This window comes from Coregonus lavaretus, assembly GCF_964263955.1.
Source record: "Coregonus lavaretus genome assembly, contig: HAP1_SCAFFOLD_1245, whole genome shotgun sequence".
NCBI classification, from domain to species: domain Eukaryota; kingdom Metazoa; phylum Chordata; class Actinopteri; order Salmoniformes; family Salmonidae; genus Coregonus; species Coregonus lavaretus.
In genome coordinates, this window is record NW_028166232.1 from 125,001 (window position 1) to 145,000 (window position 20,000).

Below are 20,000 nucleotides of genomic sequence, written 5' to 3' on the forward strand. Positions count from 1 at the left end.
ATCCCCCTCCAGAGTAGTACAATGGGATTGCAGTATTGATGAGGGCAAGTCTACGAGACATTTAAGTTGTGCAAATAACGTTTTGTTGTTGGCCAGCTTGTTGATGGTATTCACATCTTACAGAGTAGCTTTATCAATTCCTACATTTAAAAAACGACATATTTAAGCTCAGAACATCATTTAAAAAAAAATACGCATCCGTTCAACAACTGCTCCTTCCAAGACAGTAACGTTACTTACTGTTGTTAATCAGATCTTCCGTCTCCTCCTCCTCCTCTTCTTCTTCCCCCTCCTCCTCCTCCTCTTCTTCCCCCTCCTCCTCCTCCTCCTCCTCCTCTTCTTCCCCTTCCTCCTCCTCCTTCAACGTGACAGTTACTTCTCCCTCCACTCCAAAAAAAGCCTCGTCTTTATTCTCCTCTTCTTTCACTGTAACATCCTCCTCCTCTTTCACTCTGAACGCGTCTTCCTCTTCTTTCACTGTAACATCCTCCTCCTCTTTCACTCTGAACGCGTCTTCCTCTTCTTTCACTGTAACATCCTCCTCCTCTTTCACTCTGAACGCGTCTTCCTCTTCTTTCACTGTAACATCCTCCTCCTCTTTCACTCTGAACGCGTCTTCCTCTTCTTTCACTGTAACATCCTCCTCCTCTTTCACTCTGAACGCGTCTTCCTCTTCTTTCACTGTAACGTCTTTCTCTTCTTCTTTCACGGTAACAGCTTCACCCTCTACTTGTTTTTGTATTGTAACATCCTCCTCTTCCTCCTCCTCTTTCACTAGAGCTTCTTTCTCCGTCCAGCAGACCTCCTCTTCTTTAGCAGGAGGAGAGTAGCATAGTGAGCTCATGGTTGGCGATGTTAGCTAGCTAGCAAGTTAGCGACTAGACTAGTGATAGGCTAATTTATGAAGCCAGCTACCGTTACCTGACTAAACGTAAATATGACATTAAATGCGGAAACTAGTTATAAGACATTAGTATGTTTAAAATTCAGAGGCAAATATACACTGAAACAGTCTGATCAGCTTGAACGTTTCGACCATGTTGGCTAGCAAACTCTCGAGGTGGCTGACTCGTCGTTGTTGAAGAAACGTTCCGTCCACTAGATTATACGTCACACTAGAAGCATCGCCTTAAAGTCCCACATCGCCATCTGCTGACTGGAGTGGGTAACGCAGTTGAGAGAAACGTTTATTTTATTTCCAGACAAAAAGTGATTATTTTTTCATTTCTTTCATTAAATAATAATAGTATTTTCAAACTAGTGCAGATTCGTAATAAGTATGAATTTAAAACCTACTTCTTTCCACATCTTACCAACCCAACAGATGTCTCTACTACAGTCAATACTAACCAATGTGGTGGGTCTTTCCACATCCTACCAACCCAACAGATGGATGGGCACCACAAACTCTGGATCCAGGGCGGTGACCCCAGGGATGAAGTCACCACAAACTCTGGATCCAGGAAGGTGACCCCAGGGATGAAGGCACCACAAACTCTGGATCCAGGGCGGTGACCCCAGGGATGAAGTCACCACAAACTCTGGATCCAGGGCGGTGAGGCTGTTTGAAGCCTGTGTCATGTCCGGGCTTCCCATCGCAAAGGAGCCCCCCCCCCCTCCCCCAATAGGGGGTGTGTCCACTGAGCCATGGAGATCATTTCAATAGGGGGTGTGTCCACTGAGCCATGGAGCTAATTAAAATAGGGGGTGTGTCCACTGAGGGGGTGCAAACATATTTTTTCCCACCACTTATTTTAGAGCTGGTCTGTTATTTCAAATCAAATCAAATCAAATGGTATTGGTCACATACACGTGTTCAACAGATCAAATCAAATCAAATTTTATTGGCCACATGCGCCGAATACAACAGGTGCAGTCATTACAGTGAAACGCTTACTTACAGTCCTTAACCAACAACGCATTTATTTCTTAATAAAAAAGTAAAATAAAACAACAACAAAAAAAGTGTTGAGAAAAAAATAGCAGAAGTAAAATAAAATAACAGTAGGGAGGCTATATATACAGGGGGGGTACCGGTACAGTAATGTTATTGGTAACAACATGTGTTTAGCAGATGTTATAGCGGGTGATAACAGTAGGGAGGCTATATATACAGGGGGGTACCGGTACAGTAATGTTATTGGTAACAACATGTGTTTAGCAGATGTTATAGCGGGTGATAACAGTAGGGAGGCTATATATACAGGGGGGTACCGGTACAGTAATGTTATTGGTAACAACATGTGTTTAGCAGATGTTATAGTTGGTGATAACAGTAGGGAGGCTATATATACAGGGGGGGGGGGTACCGGTACAGTAATGTTATTGGTAACAACATGTGTTTAGCAGATGTTATAGCGGGTGATAACAGTAGGGAGGCTATATATACAGGGGGGGTACCGGTGCAGTAATGTTATTGGTAACAACATGTGTTTAGCAGATGTTATAGCGGGTGATAACAGTAGGGAGGCTATATATACAGGGGGGTACCGGTACAGTAATGTTATTGGTAACAACATGTATTTAGCAGATGTTATAGCGGGTGATAACAGTAGGGAGGCTATATATACAGGGGGGTACCGGTACAGTAATGTTATTGGTAACAACATGTGATTAGCAGATGTTATAGCGGGTGATAACAGTAGGGAGGCTATATATACAGGGGGGGTACCGGTACAGTAATGTTATTGGTAACAACATGTGTTTAGCAGATGTTATAGCGGGTGATAACAGTAGGGAGGCTATAGATACAGGGGGGTACCGGTACAGTAATGTTATTGGTAACAACATGTGTTCAGCAGATGTTATAGTGGGTGATAACAGTAGGGAGGCTATATATACAGGGGGGTACCGGTACAGTAATGTTATTGGTAACAACATGTGTTTAGCAGATGTTATAGCGGGTGATAACAGTAGGGAGGCTATATATACAGGGGGGGTACCGGGACAGTAATGTTATTGGTAACAACATGTGATTAGCAGATGTTATAGTTGGTGATAACAGTAGGGAGGCTATATAATAATAATAATAATAATAATAATAATAATAATAATATATACAGGGTTCCTAGCTTGTGTTCTTGTGTTCCTAGCTCCAAATGTGTAGTAGTATCTAACAATTCACAACAATACACACAAATCTAAAAGTAAAAGAATGGAATTAAGAAATATATCAATATTAGGAGAAATAACATAGCTAGTTGGCTAAATAGCTAAAGTTAGCTGGCTGGCTAAGATAACTGCATATACAGTGGGGAGAACAAGTATTTGATACTATTTGGCTGGAGTAATGGAGAGGACAGTGTTTCGCTATCACAGGTGGTAATCTTTCAACTTCACCGCATCAAAGGGACGATGGACGGGGCCATGTACCGTCAAATCTTGGGTGAGAACCTCCTTCCCTCAGCCAGGGCATTGAAAATGGGTCGTGGATGGGTATTCCAGCATGACAATGACCCAAAACACACGGCCAAGGCAACAAAGGAGTGGCTCAAGAAGAAGCACATTAAGGTCCTGGAGTGGCCTAGCCAGTCTCCAGACCTTAATCCCATAGAAAATCTGTGGTGGGAGCTGAAGGTTCGAGTTGCCAAACGTCAGCCTCGAAACCTTAATGACTTGGAGAAGATCTGCAAAGAGGAGTGGGACAAAATCCCTCCTGAGATGTGTGCAAACCTGGTGGCCAACTACAAGAAACGTCTGACCTCTGTGATTGCCAACAAGGGTTTTGCCACCAAGTACTAAGTAATGTTTTGCAAAGGGGTCAAATACTTATTTCCCTCATTAAAAATGCAAATCAATTTACAACATTTTTCTCATTTTTCATCTCTGGATAAGAGCGTCTGCTAAATAACAATATATATGTCTCAATATAATAGTATTATATAATTATATACATTTAAAATAAACTTTGAAAATAAAATATTTTCCTCAACTGCGATACCCACTCCAGTCAGCAGATGGCGATGTGTGTCTTTCAGGCAATGCTTAAAGCGTGACGTATAATCTAGTGGACGGAAGGCAACAGTCAACCACCTCCGTAGCTGGTTAGCCAACAGCCGAAAGATTCAAGCTCTAGACGCTTTCGGTGTATATTAGCTACTGTGTTTTAAACACACTTCGGACGTATCTACTTGTTAACCTATTTAATTTAATATTAAGTTGTTATTAGTCAGCTAGCTGGCTTGTTAAGTTAGCACTAGCCTAGCTAGCTAACATCCCCGACCATGAGCTCACTAAGCTACTCTCCTCCTGCTAAAGAAGAGGAGGTCTGCTGGACGGAGAAAGAAGCTCTAGTGAAAGAGGAGGAGGAAGAGGAGGATGTTACAATACAAAAACAAGTAGAGGGTGAAGCTGTTACCGTGAAAGAAGAAGAGAAAGATGTTACAGTGAAAGAAGAGGAAGACGCGTTCAGAGTGAAAGAGGAGGAGGATGTTACAGTGAAAGAAGAGGAAGACGCGTTCAGAGTGAAAGAGGAGGAGGATGTTACAGTGAAAGAAGAGGAAGACGCGTTCAGAGTGAAAGAGGAGGAGGATGTTACAGTGGTTCTCTCTCTTCTAGAGGAGGATGCCGTTTTTGGAGTGAAGAAGGAGGGAGAGATTACTGTCACGTTGAAAGATGAAGAGGAGGAGATAGGAGATCTGATTAACACCAGTAAGTACCGCCTTAAATGTGTTTTTCACTTTGGATATTTGGAGTTCGCTCGTCAATTCAATGGAGAGAGATGCTATGCTACTAGCATCATGTTATGAATTTGCAAAGCCATCTCCTATAGTGTATAGGAGAGATATTCCCGTGAGTTGGTTCTCTCTCTTCCTCTAGGGCTACACTAGCTTGTGCTAGCTAGCTAGTAATCTCGCTCCCAGACACTTCCACGCAGTGTGGGACGAGGTTAGCCAGCTAGCTACATTCCCTCGGCGTAAAGCAGTGCTCGGCAGGCCGGGGCTAAGGACACAGTGTACCGATGCAAAATCGGCAGTGTATCAAATACTTGTTCTCAAACATATACTCATTAAAATACAAAAACACAGTCATGGGAAGATATATTGAGACCTAGGTGTCTTTTACACATGTATATACAGTGGGGAGAACAAGTATTTGCTACACTGCCGATTTTCCTACTTACAAAGCATGTAGAGGTCTGTAATTTTTATCATAGGTACACTTCAACTGTGAGAGACGGAATCTAAAACAAAAATCCAGAAAATCACATTGTATGTTTTTTAAGTAATTAATTTGCATTTTATTGCATGACATAGGTATTTGATACATCAGAAAAGCAGAACTTAATATTTGGTACAGAAACCTTTGTTTGCAATTACAGAGATCATACGTTTCCTGTAGGTCTTGACCAGGTTTGCACACACTGCAGCAGGGATTTTGGCCCATTCCTCCATACAGACCTTCTCCAGATCCTTCAGGTTTCGGGGCTGTCGCTGAGCAATACGGACTTTCAGCTCCCTCCAAAGATTTTCTATTGGGTTCAGGTCTGGAGACTGGCTAGGCCACTCCAGGACCTTGAGATGCTTCTTACGGAGCCACTCCTTAGTTGCCCTGGCTGTGTGTTTCGGGTCTTTGGACTGATCCATTGTGGAGGCCTGTCTGAGTGGACTGATCCATTGTGGAGGTCTGTCCGAGTGGACTGATCCATTGTGGAGGCCTGTCTGAGTGGACTGATCCATTGTGGAGGCCTGTCCGAGTGGACTGATCCATTGAGGAGGCCTGTCCGAGTGGACTGATCCATTGTGGAGGCCTGTCTGAGAGGACTGATTCATTGTGGAGGCCTGTCTGAGTGGACTGATCCATTGTGGAGGTCTGTCTGAGTGGACTGATCCATTGTGGAGGCCTGTCTGAGTGGACTGATCCATTGTGGAGGTCGTGGGGATGGCACAGTCCATCACTCTAAGACATTGTATATGGTTAGAACAATGGTGCAAAACTAATAAAAATTATATTATTTCATAACAAATGCGCTTTCTCCCTCGTTGGATAGCAGTCGCTGTCCACGGTTCTGAAACAGTCTTCAGTGCGACGTTGAACAGGCGCCTTTCCTTAGACCATGTTGCATGTGCATAATAGGGCATCCAATGGTGGAAAACCAACGTTTTGGAAATACATAACGCCATCTAACCAAAATATCATAGAACGTTATCTATATGCAGTTATCTTAGCCAGCCAGCTAACTTTAGCTATTTAGCCAACTAGCTATGTTATCTATATGCAGTTATCTTAGCCAGCCAGCTAACGTTAGCTATTTAGCCAACTAGCTATGGTCTATATCAAATCATGTTATCTATATGCAGTTATCTTAGCCAGCCAGCTAACGTTAGCTATTTAGCCAACTAGCTATGGTCTACGAGCTGGAGCCCAACTTCCGGAGACCCAGTTAGAACCCAACTAACAAAACCCAACTGAAACATAACTGCAGATCAAAAGAGCAGAGACATACAGAATGATGGCAGGGGAAAATCCCCAACATCCAAAATAGACAGATTCCAGATGTCAGTCAGCTAGCGCGCTAGCAGTAAAGCCAAAAGTGGGAAAAAGTTACAAAAACTCCCGTAGTCTACTTCCCAGAGAACATGCTGAGAAGTAGTGATGAGGGGGGAAACGAAGCTTCCTGTAGCATCGACGCTTTCCAGCCAAATGGGTCAAAAATAGGTTCATTACTCAAGGCTTTGAGCAACACAGAATTTAGAACAGCCACATTTTTATAGACGACATCCCACACGCCCTACTGACTGTGCAGCGTAGCCTTTATGTCTTCTACTAAACCACTGGCCGTGTTGGAGAGCATCAAATCCATGCTGCATTGTGGGTAAATGTTGACTGATTTATAAATAATATAATGAGTAGTTATTTATGATGCAAGGTGATTTGTAGATCAGTCAATCGGCAGTCGCCTGCATTTTGTCGGCTGCATTGTCGAACAAGCCTATTACTAAACCAATCAGGTGGTTGTTTGACGAAATGAAGCTTCAGACATTGATCACGTGCTGCTGATAAAGTGATACAGGAATCGGCACACTGCTTTGAAGTATACTGCTTAGGGATTTCAACGCATTCCTTGTAGCTCCGGTATCAAACCTAAGATCCCTACTGAAAAGTTAACAAAACAAAAAGGAACAAGCAGGTCTGATTTTCTCTTTTCTTTTGAGCCCACCGCAAGAAGGTACCAGAGCCGAACCGTGTTAACGGGTTCCCACTAGATAACACAACCACACAGTGCATGAAAAACATGAGGCGTGGCTAACGTTAGCCAGCTTGAGCTAGCTTCCGAGCTAGCATACAAACTCGGTAGCACAGAGTAGATCCCCCATATGACGTTGAGAAATAGTGCATTGTGGGTAGTTTAGAAGATATCCCGAAATAAGTTAATAAATATGTAATAAAGCAAAAACATAACTGTTTGAACTTAATAGGTAACCAGATCGTGACTACAACTAAGTTCTTAAGTCTTTAACTACACTGTGTTGTTACATTGGTGAGTAAAAACACATGCTTCCTACCCTTCAACTTTTTGTCTGAAAATAAAATCTACATTTTACTCAACTTCGTTTCCCACTCCAGTCAGCAGATGGCGATGTGGGACTTTAAGGCTATTCTGCTAGTGTGACGTATAATCTAGTGGACGGGACGCTTCTTTCAACAGCAGCTACAGTTAGTCAGACACCTCGGTAGCTTGCAGTTAGTCAGACACCTCGGAGAAAGAAGCTCTAGTGGAAGAGGAGGAGGAAGAGGAGGATGTTACAATACAAAAACAAGTAGAGGGTGATGCTGTTACCGTGAAAGAAGAAGAGAAAGACGTTACAGTGAAAGAAGAGGAAGACGCGTTCAGAGTGAAAGAGGAGGAGGATGTTACAGTGAAAGAAGAGGAAGACGCGTTCAGAGTGAAAGAGGAGGAGGATGTTACAGTGAAAGAAGAGGAAGACGCGTTCAGAGTGAAAGAGGAGGAGGATGTTACAGTGAAAGAAGAGGGGGCTCCCGTTTTTGGAGTGAAAGAGGAGGAGGAGGAGATGACTGTCACATCGAAAAAGGAGGAGGAAGAAGAGGATGAAACTGGATATCTGGTTCCGGTTTCCCAAAGGCATCTTAAGGCATCCAATGATTCTAATGATGAACTTAGCAGTAAGATGCTTTTGAGAAACCAGGCCCTGATTAACAGTAGTAAGTACTGTCTTAAAAACAGAGGCACAAACTCTGCAGTTGTTGAACTGATGTGTGGTGTTAAAGGGGGAATCTGCAGTTGCTACATCCATATTTGGACTTTTAAATTATTTATATATAGCCATTGATTCTTGAAGAATATAACACATGCCTCATTGAGCTTAGTTCATCTGTCGTACCCCATCAGATCCCAAAATAAGCTTTTTTTACTCCAATGTTTAGAAACAATGTAAATGTAAACCAACACTGTATCGCCTCAACATGGTTAAAACTATAATATTGATATCATGGATGGTCAGTCCTTGCATCCATAGGTCTGTCTATGATTTTGAGAGTAGTTACATTTCTCCAGTCCCATCCTCATCTTATTACCAAAACAGTGGTGGAATGACAGCTTTGTTATTGTTTGAACTGCAGATTGGTTGATTGATTGATGTGTGGCTTTTTTTAAAGGGGCAACCTAGGTTTTAAACAGCAGCAAAATTGGGGGCTGGAGAAATGTAACCACTCTCAAATTCATAGAGAAAGTTATTGTAGCAACCTTAACCCAAAACCTAGCGACCTCATCAAGAAGTTCAGACATCTTGGTATAACAGTTATAAGGTGTTGGCTTGACAGTCTCTGGACCCAGGTTTGAGTCCAGCTCAGGGCTACCCCCTGAATTCACTACACTATGAATACAAGGACTGGCCATCCATGAGGTCAAAATCATAGTTTTAACCTGTTTTTGAAGATATACAGTGTTTGTTTACAACCAGTGGCATTATACAGTGGGGAAAAAAAGTATTTAGTCAGCCACCAATTGTGCAAGTTCTCCCACTTAAAAAGATGAGAGAGGCCTGTAATTTCCATCATAGGTTCACGTCAACTATGACTGACAAAATGAGAGAAAAAAAATCCAGAAAATTACATTGTAGGATTTTTTATGAATTTATTAGCAAATTATGGTGGAAAATAAGTATTTGGTCAATAACAAAAGTTTCTCAATACTTTGTTATATACCCTTTGTTGGCAATGACACAGGTCAAACGTTTTCTGTAAGTCTTCACAAGGTTTTCACACACTGTTGCTGGTATTTTGGTCCATTCCTCCATGCAGATCTCCTCTAGAGCAGTGATGTTTTGGGGCTGTCGCTGGGCAACACAGACTTTCAACTCACTCCAAAGATTTTCTATGGGATTGAGATCTGGAGACTGGCTAGGCCACTCCAGGACCTTGAAATGCTTCTTACGAAGCCACTCCTTCGTTGCCCGGGCGGTGTGTTTGGGATCATTGTCATGCTGAAAGACCCAGCCACGTTTCATCTTCAATGCCCTTGCTGATGGAAGGAGGTTTTCACTCAAAATCTCACGATACATGGCCCCATTCATTCTTTCCTTTACACGGATCAGTCGTCCTGGTCCCTTTGCAGACAAACAGCCCCAAAGCATGATGTTTCCACCCCCATGCTTCACAGTAGGTATGGTGATCTTTGGATGCAACTCAGCATTCTTTGTCCTCCAAACACGACGAGTTGAGTTTTTACCAAAAAGTTCTATTTTGGTTTCATCTGACCATATGACATTCTCCCAATCCTCTTCTGGATCATCCAAATGCACTCTTGCAATCTTCAGACGGGCCTGGATATGTACTGGCTTAAGCAGGGGGACACATCTGGCACTGCAGGATTTGTGTCCCTGGCGGCGTAGTGTGTTACTGATGGTAGGCTTTGTTACTTTGGTCCCAGCTCTCTGCAGGTCATTCACTAGGTCCCCCCGTGTGGTTCTGGGATTTTTGCTCACCGTTCTTGTGATCATTTTGACCCCACGGGGTGAGATCTTGCGTGGAGCCCCAGATCGAGGGAGATTATCAGTGGTCTTGTATGTCTTCCATTTCCTAATAATTGCTCCCACAGTTGATTTCTTCAAACCAACCTGCTTACCTATTGCAGATTCAGTCTTCCCAGCCTGGTGCAGGTCTACAATTTTGTTTCTGGTGTCCTTTGACAGCTCTTTGGTCTTGGCCATAGTGGAGTTTGGAGTGTGACTGTTTGAGGTTGTGGACAGGTGTCTTTTATACTGATAACAAGTTCAAACAGGTGCCATTAATACAGATAACGAGTGGAGGACAGAGGAGCCTCTTAAAGAAGAAGTTACAGGTCTGTGAGAGCCAGAAATCTTGCTTGTTTGTAGGTGACCAAATACTTATTTTCCACCATAATTTGCAAATAAATTCATTAAAAATCCTACAATGTGATTTTATGGAATTTTTTTCCTCAATTAGTCTGTCATAGTTGACGTGTACCTATGATGAAAAGTACAGGCCTCTCGCATCTTTTTAAGTGGGAGAACCTGCACAATTGGTGGCTGACTAAATACTTTTTTACCCCACTGTACAAGCTTATGTTTTGGTTTTTGATGGGGAAATACATTTGAGGCATTTATAAGTTATATTCTTCAAGAATCAATGGCTATACAGTATATGGGTCTTTCTATAACTGCCAGTGAGGGTTTCCTTGCATTTATGGCAGTGTAGTTCCCTTAAGGGTCAGTCAACTTTGGTAAAACATACTATGGGGAGTCACACTCTCGCGACTTCGAGGCTATATACAGGGGGTTCCGGTACCGAGGTAATGTGCTGGGGTACAGGTTAGTCAAGGTAATAATGAGGCTATATACAGGGGGTACCGGTACCGAGGTAATGGGCTGGGATACAGGTTAGTCCAGGTAATAATGAGGCTATATACAGGGGGTACCGGTACCGAGGTAATGGGCTGGGATACAGGTTAGTCAAGGTAATAATGAGGCTATATACAGGGGGTACCGGTACCGAGGTAATGGGCTGGGGTACAGGTTAGTCAAGGTAATAATGAGGCTATATACAGGGGGTACCGGTACCGAGGTAATGGGCTGGGGTACAGGTTAGTCCAGGTAATAATGAGGCTATATACAGGGGGTACCGGTACCGAGGTAATGTGCCGGGGTACAGGTTAGTCCAGGTAATAATGAGGCTATATACAGGGGGTACCGGTACCGAGGTAATGTGCTGGGGTACAGGTTAGTCCAGGTAATAATGAGGCTATATACAGGGGGTACCGGTACCGAGGTAATGGGCTGGGGTACAGGTTAGTCCAGGTAATAATGAGGCTATATATAGGGGGTACCGGTACCGAGGTAATGGGCTGGGGTACAGGTTAGTCCAGGTAATAATGAGGCTATATACAAGGGGTACCGGTACCGAGGTAATGTGCTGGGGTACAGGTTAGTTCAGGTAATTTGTACATGTCGGTAGGGGTAAAGTGACTGTGCTTAGATGATAAACAGCGAGTAGCAGCAGTGTAAAAACAAAGGAGGGAGGGGATTAATTGTTCAGCAGTCTTATGGCTTGGGGGTAGAAGCTGTTAAGGAGCCTTTTGGTCCTAGACTTGGCGCTCCGGTACCGCTTGCTGTGCGGTAGCAGAGAGAACAGTCTATGACTTGGGTGACTGGAGTCTTTGACGATTTTCCTCTGACATGCCTAGTATCTAGGTCCTGGATGGCAGGAAGCTTGACCCCAGTGATGTAAAAAAACAAACAAAATATAACTATTGTAAAATAGATTGTGTCCGTAAAATGTATGTATAAGTTGGAAGTAGAAGCCTAAGTGTTGTTGTTCATTACTTTGCTGCAATTAGGGGAGAGGTGGTAGGGTTAGTGGAAAATAATACATTTACATTTAAGTCATTTAGCAGACGCTCTTATCCAGAGCGACTTACAGGAGCAATTAGGGTTAAGTGCCTTGCTTAAGGGCACATCGACAGATTTTTCACCTAGTCGGCTCGGGGATTAGAACCAGCGACCTTTCGGTTACTGGCACACCGCTCTTAACCACTAAGCTACCTGCCGCCATAATAAAGGAAAATATATTTTTAAAAGATACAGTGGGGAGAACAAGTATTTGATACACTGCCGATTTTGCAGGTTTTCCTACTTACAAAGCATGTAGAGGTCTGTAATTTTTATCATAGGTACACTTCAACTGTGAGAGACAGAATGTAAAACAAAAATCCAGAAAATCACTTTGTATGATTTTTAAGTAATTAATTTGCATTTTATTGCATGACATAATTATTTGAAACATCAGAAAAGCAGAACTTAATATTTGGTACAGAAACCTTTGTTTGCAATTACAGAGATCATACGTTTCCTTTAGGTCTTGACCAGGTTTGCACACACTGCAGCAGGGATTTTGGCACACTCCTCCATACAGACCTTTTCCAGATCCTTCAGGTTTCGGGGCTGTCGCTGGGCAATACGGACTTTCAGCTCCCTCCAAAGATTTTCTATTGGGTTCAGGTCTGGAGACTGGCTAGGCCACTCCAGGACCTTGAGATGCTTCTTACGGAGCCACTCCTTAGTTGCCCTGGCTGTGTGTTTCGGGTCGTTGTTATGCTGGAAGACCCAGCCACGACCCATCTTCAATGCTCTTACTGAGGGAAGGAGGTTGTTGGCCAAGATCTCGCGATACATGGCCCCATCCATCCTCCCCTCAATACGGTGCAGTCGTCCTGTCCCCTTTTCAGAAAAGCATCTCCAAAGAATGATGTTTCCACCTCCATGCTTCACAGTTGGGATGGTGTTCTTGGGGTTGTACTCATCCTTCTTCTTCCTCCAAACACGGTGACCAAAAAGCTATATTTTTGTCTCATCAGACCACATGACCTTCTCCCATTCCTCCTCTGGATCATCCAGATGGTCATTGGCAAACTTCAGACGGGCCTGGACATGCGCTGGCTTGAGCAGGGGGACCTTGCGTGCGCTGCAGGATTTTAATTCATGACGGCGTAGTGTGTTACTAATGGTTTTCTTTGAGACTGTGGTCCCAGCTCTCTTCAGGTCATTGACCAGGTCCTGTCGTGTAGTTCTGGGCTGATCTCTCACCTTCCTCATGATCATTGATGCCCCACGAGGTGAGATCTTGCATGGAGCCCCAGACCGAGGGTGATTTACCGTCATCTTGAACTTCTTCCATTTTCTAATAATTGTGCCAACAGTTGTTGCCTTCTCACCAAGCTGCTTGCCTATTGTCCTGTAGCCCATCCCAGCCTTGTGCAGGTCTACAATTTTATCCCTGATGTCCTTACACAGCTCTCTGGTCTTGGCCATTGTGGAGAGGTTGGAGTCTGTTTGATTGAGTGTGTGGACAGGTGTCTTTTATACAGGTAACGAGTTCAAACAGGTGCAGTTAATACAGGTAATGAGTGGAGAACAGGAGGGCCTCTTAAAGAAAAACTAACAGGTCTGTGAGAGCCGGAATTCTTACTGGTTGGTAGGTGATCAAATACTTATGGCATGCAATAAAATGCAAATTAATTACTTAAAAATCATACAATGTGATTTTTGTTTTAGATTCCGTCTCTCACAGTTGAAGTGTACCTATGATAAAAATGACAGACCTGTACATGCTTTGTAAGTAGGAAAACCTGCAAAATCGGCATTGTATCAAATACTTGTTCTCCCCACTGTATATATATATATATATATATATATATTTTACATTTACATTTGAGTCATTGAGTCACTTATCCAGAGCAACTTACAGTTAGTACACTACCAGTCAAAAGTTTGGACACACCTACTCATTCAAGGGTTTTTCTTTATTTTTTACTATTTTCTACATTGTAGAATAATAGTGAAGACATCAAAACTATGAAATAACACATATGGAATCATGTAGTAACAAAAAAAGTGTTAAACAAAGAGATTCTGTAAAGTAGCCACCCTTTGCCTTGATGGCAGCTTTGCACTCTTGGCATTCTCTCAACCAGCTTCATGAGGTAGTCACCTGGAATGCATTTCAATTAACAGGTGTGCCTTAAGTTAATTTGTGGAATTTATTTCCTTCTTAATGCATTTGAGCCAATCAGTTGTGTTGTGACAAGGTAGGGTTGGTATACAGAAGATAGCCCTATTTGGTGAAAGACCAAGTCCATATTATGGCAAGAACAGCTCAAATAAGCAAAGAGAAACGACAGTCCATCATTACTTTAAGACATGAAGGTCAGACAATACGGAACATTTCAAGAACTTTGAAAGTTTCTTCAAGTGCAGTCGCAAAAACCATCAAGTGCTATGATGAAACTGGCTCTCATGAGGACCGCCACAGGAATGGAAGACCCAGAGTTAGCTCTGCTGCAGAGGATAAGTTCATTAGAGTTACCAGCCTCAGAAATTGCAGCCCAAATAAAGACTTCACAGATTTCAAGTCACAGACGTATCTCAACATCAACTGTTCAGAGGGGACTGGGTAAATCAGGCCTTCATGGTTGAATTGCTACAAAGAAACCACTACTGAAGGACACCAATAAGAAGAAGAGATCTGCTAGGGCCAAGAAACACGAGCAATGGACATTAGACCGGTGGAAATTGAGATTTTTGGTTCCAACTGCCGTGTCTTTATGCGACGCGATGTGGGTGAACGGATGATCTCCGCGTGTGTAGTTCCCACCGTGAAGCATGGAGGAGGAGGTGTGGTGATGTGGGGGTGCTTTGATGGTGACACTGTCTGTGATTCATTTAGAATTCAAGGCACACTTAACCAGCATGGCTACCACAGTATTCTGCAGTGATACGCCATCCCATCTGGTTTGGGCTTAGTGGGACTATCATTTTGCTTTTCAACAGGACAATGACCCAACACACCTCCAGGCTGTGTAAGGGCTATTTTACCAAGAAGGAGAGTGATGGAGTGCTGCATCAGATGACCTGGCCTCCACAATCCCCCGACCTCAACCCAATTGAGATGGTTTGGGATGAGTTGAACCGCAGAGTGAAGGAAAAGCAGCCAACAAGTGCTCAGCATATGTGGGAACTCATTCAAGACTGTTGGAAAAGCATTCCAGATGAAGCTGCTTGAGAGAATGCCAAGAGTGCAAAGTTGTCTTCAAGGCAAACGGTGGCTACTTTGAAGAATCTAAAATCTAAAATATTTTGATTAGTTTAACACTATTTTGGTTACTACATGATTCCATATGTGTTATTTCATAGTTTTCATGTCTTCACTATTGTTCTACAATGTAGAAAATAGTAAAAATAAAGAACAACCCTTGAATGAGTAGTTGTGTCCAAACTTTTGACTGGTACTGTATGTTATTGTTAGATGAAGTTATGGGCCAATTTGGCATACACTTAGTGTGTAAAGGTAGCCAAAGAGCATTTTACAACACAGAGCTTAATGTGAGTTTCCTTGAGTAGCTCCCGATCTTGCTCTGATAATGTGTGGTAATATTCAGAATACATTGTGAAATCTTCGCTCACCATTGTTCCTCCATGCAGATATACTACATCCATAACTAGAGGTTATTAGCATGGAGGAGTTCAGATATACTACATCCATAACTAGAGGTTATTAGCATGGAGGAGTTCAGATATACTACATCCATAACTAGAGGTTATTAGCATGGAGGAGTTCAGATATACTACATCCATAACTAGCGGTTATTAGCATGGAGGAGTTCAGATATACTACATCCATAACTAGAGGTTATTAGCATGGAGGAGTTCAGATATACTACATCCATAACTAGAGGTTATTAGCATGGAGGAGTTCAGATATACTACATCCATAACTCGAGGTTATTAGCATGGAGGAGTTCAGATATACTACATCCATAACTAGAGGTTATTAGCATGGAGGAGTTCAGATATACTACATCCATAATTAGAGGTTATTAGCATGGAGGAGTTCAGATATACTACATCCATATCTATCGGTTATTAGCATGGAGGAGTTCAGATATACTACATCCATATCTATCGGTTATTAGCATGGAGGAGTTTCTGCAGCCAAATTGTGTTGCATAGCAACAAACAGCAAACACAGAAAGGGTCCTATATTGGAGAGTAAAAGTCGTCTGGCACTCTGCTTAGGATTTCAACAACTTTAAACTTTAACTTATTTCTAGCCTACAGTCATCGATGTTACTACTAATGTGAAAACAAGACAAAATATGACTATTGTTGCTCACTTGACTGTATAAAAGACAATTGTCAAATAATTTAAGGCATCAATTGTTGTACAATTTAATGGGTACGCTCTGGGTATCACCTTTTACCTCAAATAAACAGTGTATTTCTGCTGTTGTGGTTCTTTAACCATCTGTCTGACTGTCGTTCACACAGGAAAGAGATGTGGCTATCGTGGATCCTCTGGGGAGCCTCAACAACATGATGCTGACGAGGCAGAAAGGTCTCTCTCCAGATCAGAACACCTTAAGAAAAACCATCTGATACCCACTGGGAAGAAATCTCACTGCTGCTCTGACTGTGGGAAACGTTGCAAGTTTTCATCAGAACTTAAAATACACAAGCGAGTACACACAGGAGAGAAACCTTATAGCTGTGATCAATGTGGGAAGAGTTTTACTCGGTCAAGCTACCTGATAGTACATCTGAGAAGACACACAGGAGAGAAACCTTACGACTGCTCTGACTGCGGAAAGACTTTTGTTAATTTAATAGATTTAAAATCACACCAGAGAACACACACAGGAGAGAAATCACCATATAGTTGTACTCAATGTGGGAAGTGTTTTACTCGGCCAAACGCCCTGATAGTGCACCAGAGAACACACACAGGAGAGAAATCTTATAGCTGTACTCAATGTGGGAGGAGTTTTACTCGGTCAAGCTCCCTGATATTGCACCAGAGAACACACACAGGAGAGAAACCTTACAACTGCTCTGACTGCGGAAAGACTTTTGTTAGTTTAAGAGATTTAAAATCACACCAGAGAACACACACAGGAGAGAAATCACCATATAGCTGTACTCAATGTGGGAAGAGTTTTACTCGGTCAAGCTCCCTGATAGTGCACCAGAGAACACACACAGGAGAGAAACTTTATAGCTGTGATCAATGTGGGAAGAGTTTTACTCAGTCAAGCTCCCTGATAGTGCACCAGAGAACACACACAGGAGAAAAACCTTATAGCGATACTCAATGTGGGAAGAGTTTTGTTGCATCTTGCGATCTGACGATACACCAGAGAACACACACAGGAGAAAAACGTTATTGCTGTGATCAATGTGGGAAGATTTTTACTCGGTCAAGCACCCTGATAGTGCACCAGAGAACACACACAGGAGAAAAACCTTATAGCTGTACTCAATGTGGGAAGAGTTTTGGTGCATCTTGCTATCTGATGATACACCAGAGAACACACACAGGAGAGAAACCTTATAGCTGTGATCAATGTGGGAAGAGTTTTACTCAGTCAAACTCCCTGATAGTGCACCAGAGAACACACACAGGAGAGAAACCTTATAGCTGTACTCAATGTGGGAAGAGTTTTGTTGCATCTTGCTATCTGACGATACACAAGAGAACACACACAGGAGAGAAACTTTATAGCTGTGATCAATGTGGGAAGAGTTTTCCTCAGTCAAGCTCCCTGATAGCGCACCAGAGAACACACACAGGAGAGAAACCTTATAGCTGTGATCAATGTGAGAAGAGTTTTACTCAGTCAAGCTCCCTGATAGTGCACCAGAGAACACACACAGGAGAGAAACCTTATAGCTGTACTCAATGTGGGAAGAGTTTTGTTGCATCTTGCCTTCTGACGAGACACCAGAGAACACACACAGGAGAGAAACCTTACAGCTGTACTCAATGTGGGAAGAGTTTTGTTAGATCTAGCCATCTGACGAGACACCAGAGAACACACACAGGAGAGAAACTCTATAGCAGGAGATAAATAATAAAGCTGTGATCATGTGACAAGAGATACTTTGATAAAAGATCTCTGATCAAACATCAGAAAATACATACATGAGTTGTTTCATGATATCAATGAAATAATGTCACAATGTAGAATGTTTTAACATTGTAGGAGTACTGTAATTAATAATGTCACAATGTAGAACCCTAAACATTTCCCCCTGTTCAATTTATTTCAGCGTGATATGGATATTAGCCTCTGGGAAAAATCCAGGCTCTGAATTGAAAGAGTATTTATGTGATTTAACAAAAAGTAAAAAATAAAAAGTTGTGTTACACGTTAATCAAAATGTATCTAGCTGTTTTCTACCAATTGTCCTCTGACCAGTGATGTACACATTATTCCCAGATTCCGTGTGGTTTTTGAGCTATTCGTTTTAACAGGACGTGCAACCTCATCTCCCCCCTCTTGCGCAATTGATTTCAACATGATATCGATGAAATAAGTGTTGTGTTCCTTTGTTTAGCGACCCATGTAAATGCATCATTCCAAAATGTAGCTGACTGTCTTCTGCAGGTTGTCCTCTAACCAGTGAGGTAAAAGATATCTCCCATTTCCATGTGTTGTTTTAGTTGTGTTAGTTTCAACAGCAGGTACAACCTGATCTCCCCCATAATCGATATCAGTGACTTATTGTTGGTGCTTGTGCAGTTTATAAAGTGCTTGTTTTAATATGATTATTGTGGCACATTTGTGTAGATAGTACAGTTTCGGTTTCGGTTTTCAATATATCACAAACTGTTTTTGCATAGTGGTTATTGATTTGGACATGTTAAAACTGTGTTTTGACATTGAGGTTTCCCACGTAGCAAAATGTCATTGAAAAGACATTGAAAAGAAGACTATGCCTGATGTCCAATATAAACTCAGCAAAAAAAGAAACGTCCCTTTTTCAGGACCCTGTCTTTCAAAGATAATTTGTAAAAATCCAAAATAACTTCACAGATCTTCATTGTAAAGGGTTTAAACACTGTTTCCCATGCTTGTTCAATGAACCATAAATAATTAATGAACATGCACCTGTGGAACGGTCGTTAAGACTTACAGATGGTTGGCAATTAAGGTCACAGTTATGAAAACTTAGGACACAAAAGAGGCCTACTATTGACTCTGGAAAACACCAAAAGAAATATGCCCTGGGTCCCTGCTCATCTGCGTGAACGTGCCTTATTCATGCTGCAAGGAGGCATCCTCCCTCATGTGGTACCCTTCCTGCAGGCTCATCCTGACATGACAATGCCACCAGCCATACTGCTCATTCTGTGCGTGATTTCCTGCAAGACAGGAATGTCATGTTCTGTCATGGCCAGTGAAGAACCCGGATCTCAATCCCATTGAGCACGTCTGGGACCTGTTGGATCGGAGGGTGAGGGCTAGGGCAATTCCCCCCAGAAATGTCCGGGAACTTGTATGTGCCTTGGTGGAAGAGTGGGGTAACATCTCACAGCAAGAACTGGCAAATCTGGTGCAGTCCATGAGGAGGAGATGCACTGCAGTACTTAATGCAGCTGGTGGCCACACCAGATACTGACTGTTACTTTTGATTTTGATAATGTGTCCCCCCAGGGACACATTATTTGTGTGTGGAACTTGTTCAGTTTATGTCTCAGTTGTTGAATCTTGTTATGTTCATACAAATATTTACACATGTTAAGTTTGCTGAAAATAAACGCAGTTGACAGTGAGAGGACTTTTTTTGTTGCTGAGTTTACATTCGGTTTTAGTTGAAAATATGTATTTTCAGGTCGTTTTTTCAACGACTTGACAACAACTTCATTTCAACGTACTTGCAGCCTATAAACATGGACGCAATATAATAAATTGGTCTATAATCAGTTTTATTAACAATCTTACATCACTCCAGTATTTCTTTACAACATTCAAGTGCTACTTGTCTTTATTCCACTACTGAAGAAGCATGACTCAAATCACCTACTCATATTTGAAACATCCAGCCTGACAAAATATACATTTTTAATTATTCAATGCCTCACCATTAATTGAATTATTGCCAATACATATTAACAAAGGGGTGATCATTTGGTGTTGATATTTTATATTTACAATTCATGCAACATTTAGTAATCATAATTTATGC

General features: G+C 42.2%; 1 protein-coding gene across 1 annotated transcript in view; it reads left to right on the top strand.

The window, feature by feature from the left end:
• The window catches only part of LOC311114951 (uncharacterized protein), a gene marked incomplete at its 5' end in the record, with an annotated part of 25,814 nt that extends 6,228 nt beyond the window's left edge, over window positions 1–19,586 (top strand). The window contains 3 exons of the mRNA XM_084190171.1: window positions 4,438–4,650; window positions 16,302–17,282; window positions 17,785–19,586. Of these exons, the coding sequence (XP_084046297.1) occupies window positions 4,438–4,650; window positions 16,302–17,282; window positions 17,785–17,828 (1,238 nt within the window). The 3' untranslated portion in view covers window positions 17,829–19,586. The remainder of the gene's footprint in view (window positions 1–4,437; window positions 4,651–16,301; window positions 17,283–17,784) is intronic.
• Between the last annotated feature and the right edge of the window lie 414 nt (window positions 19,587–20,000).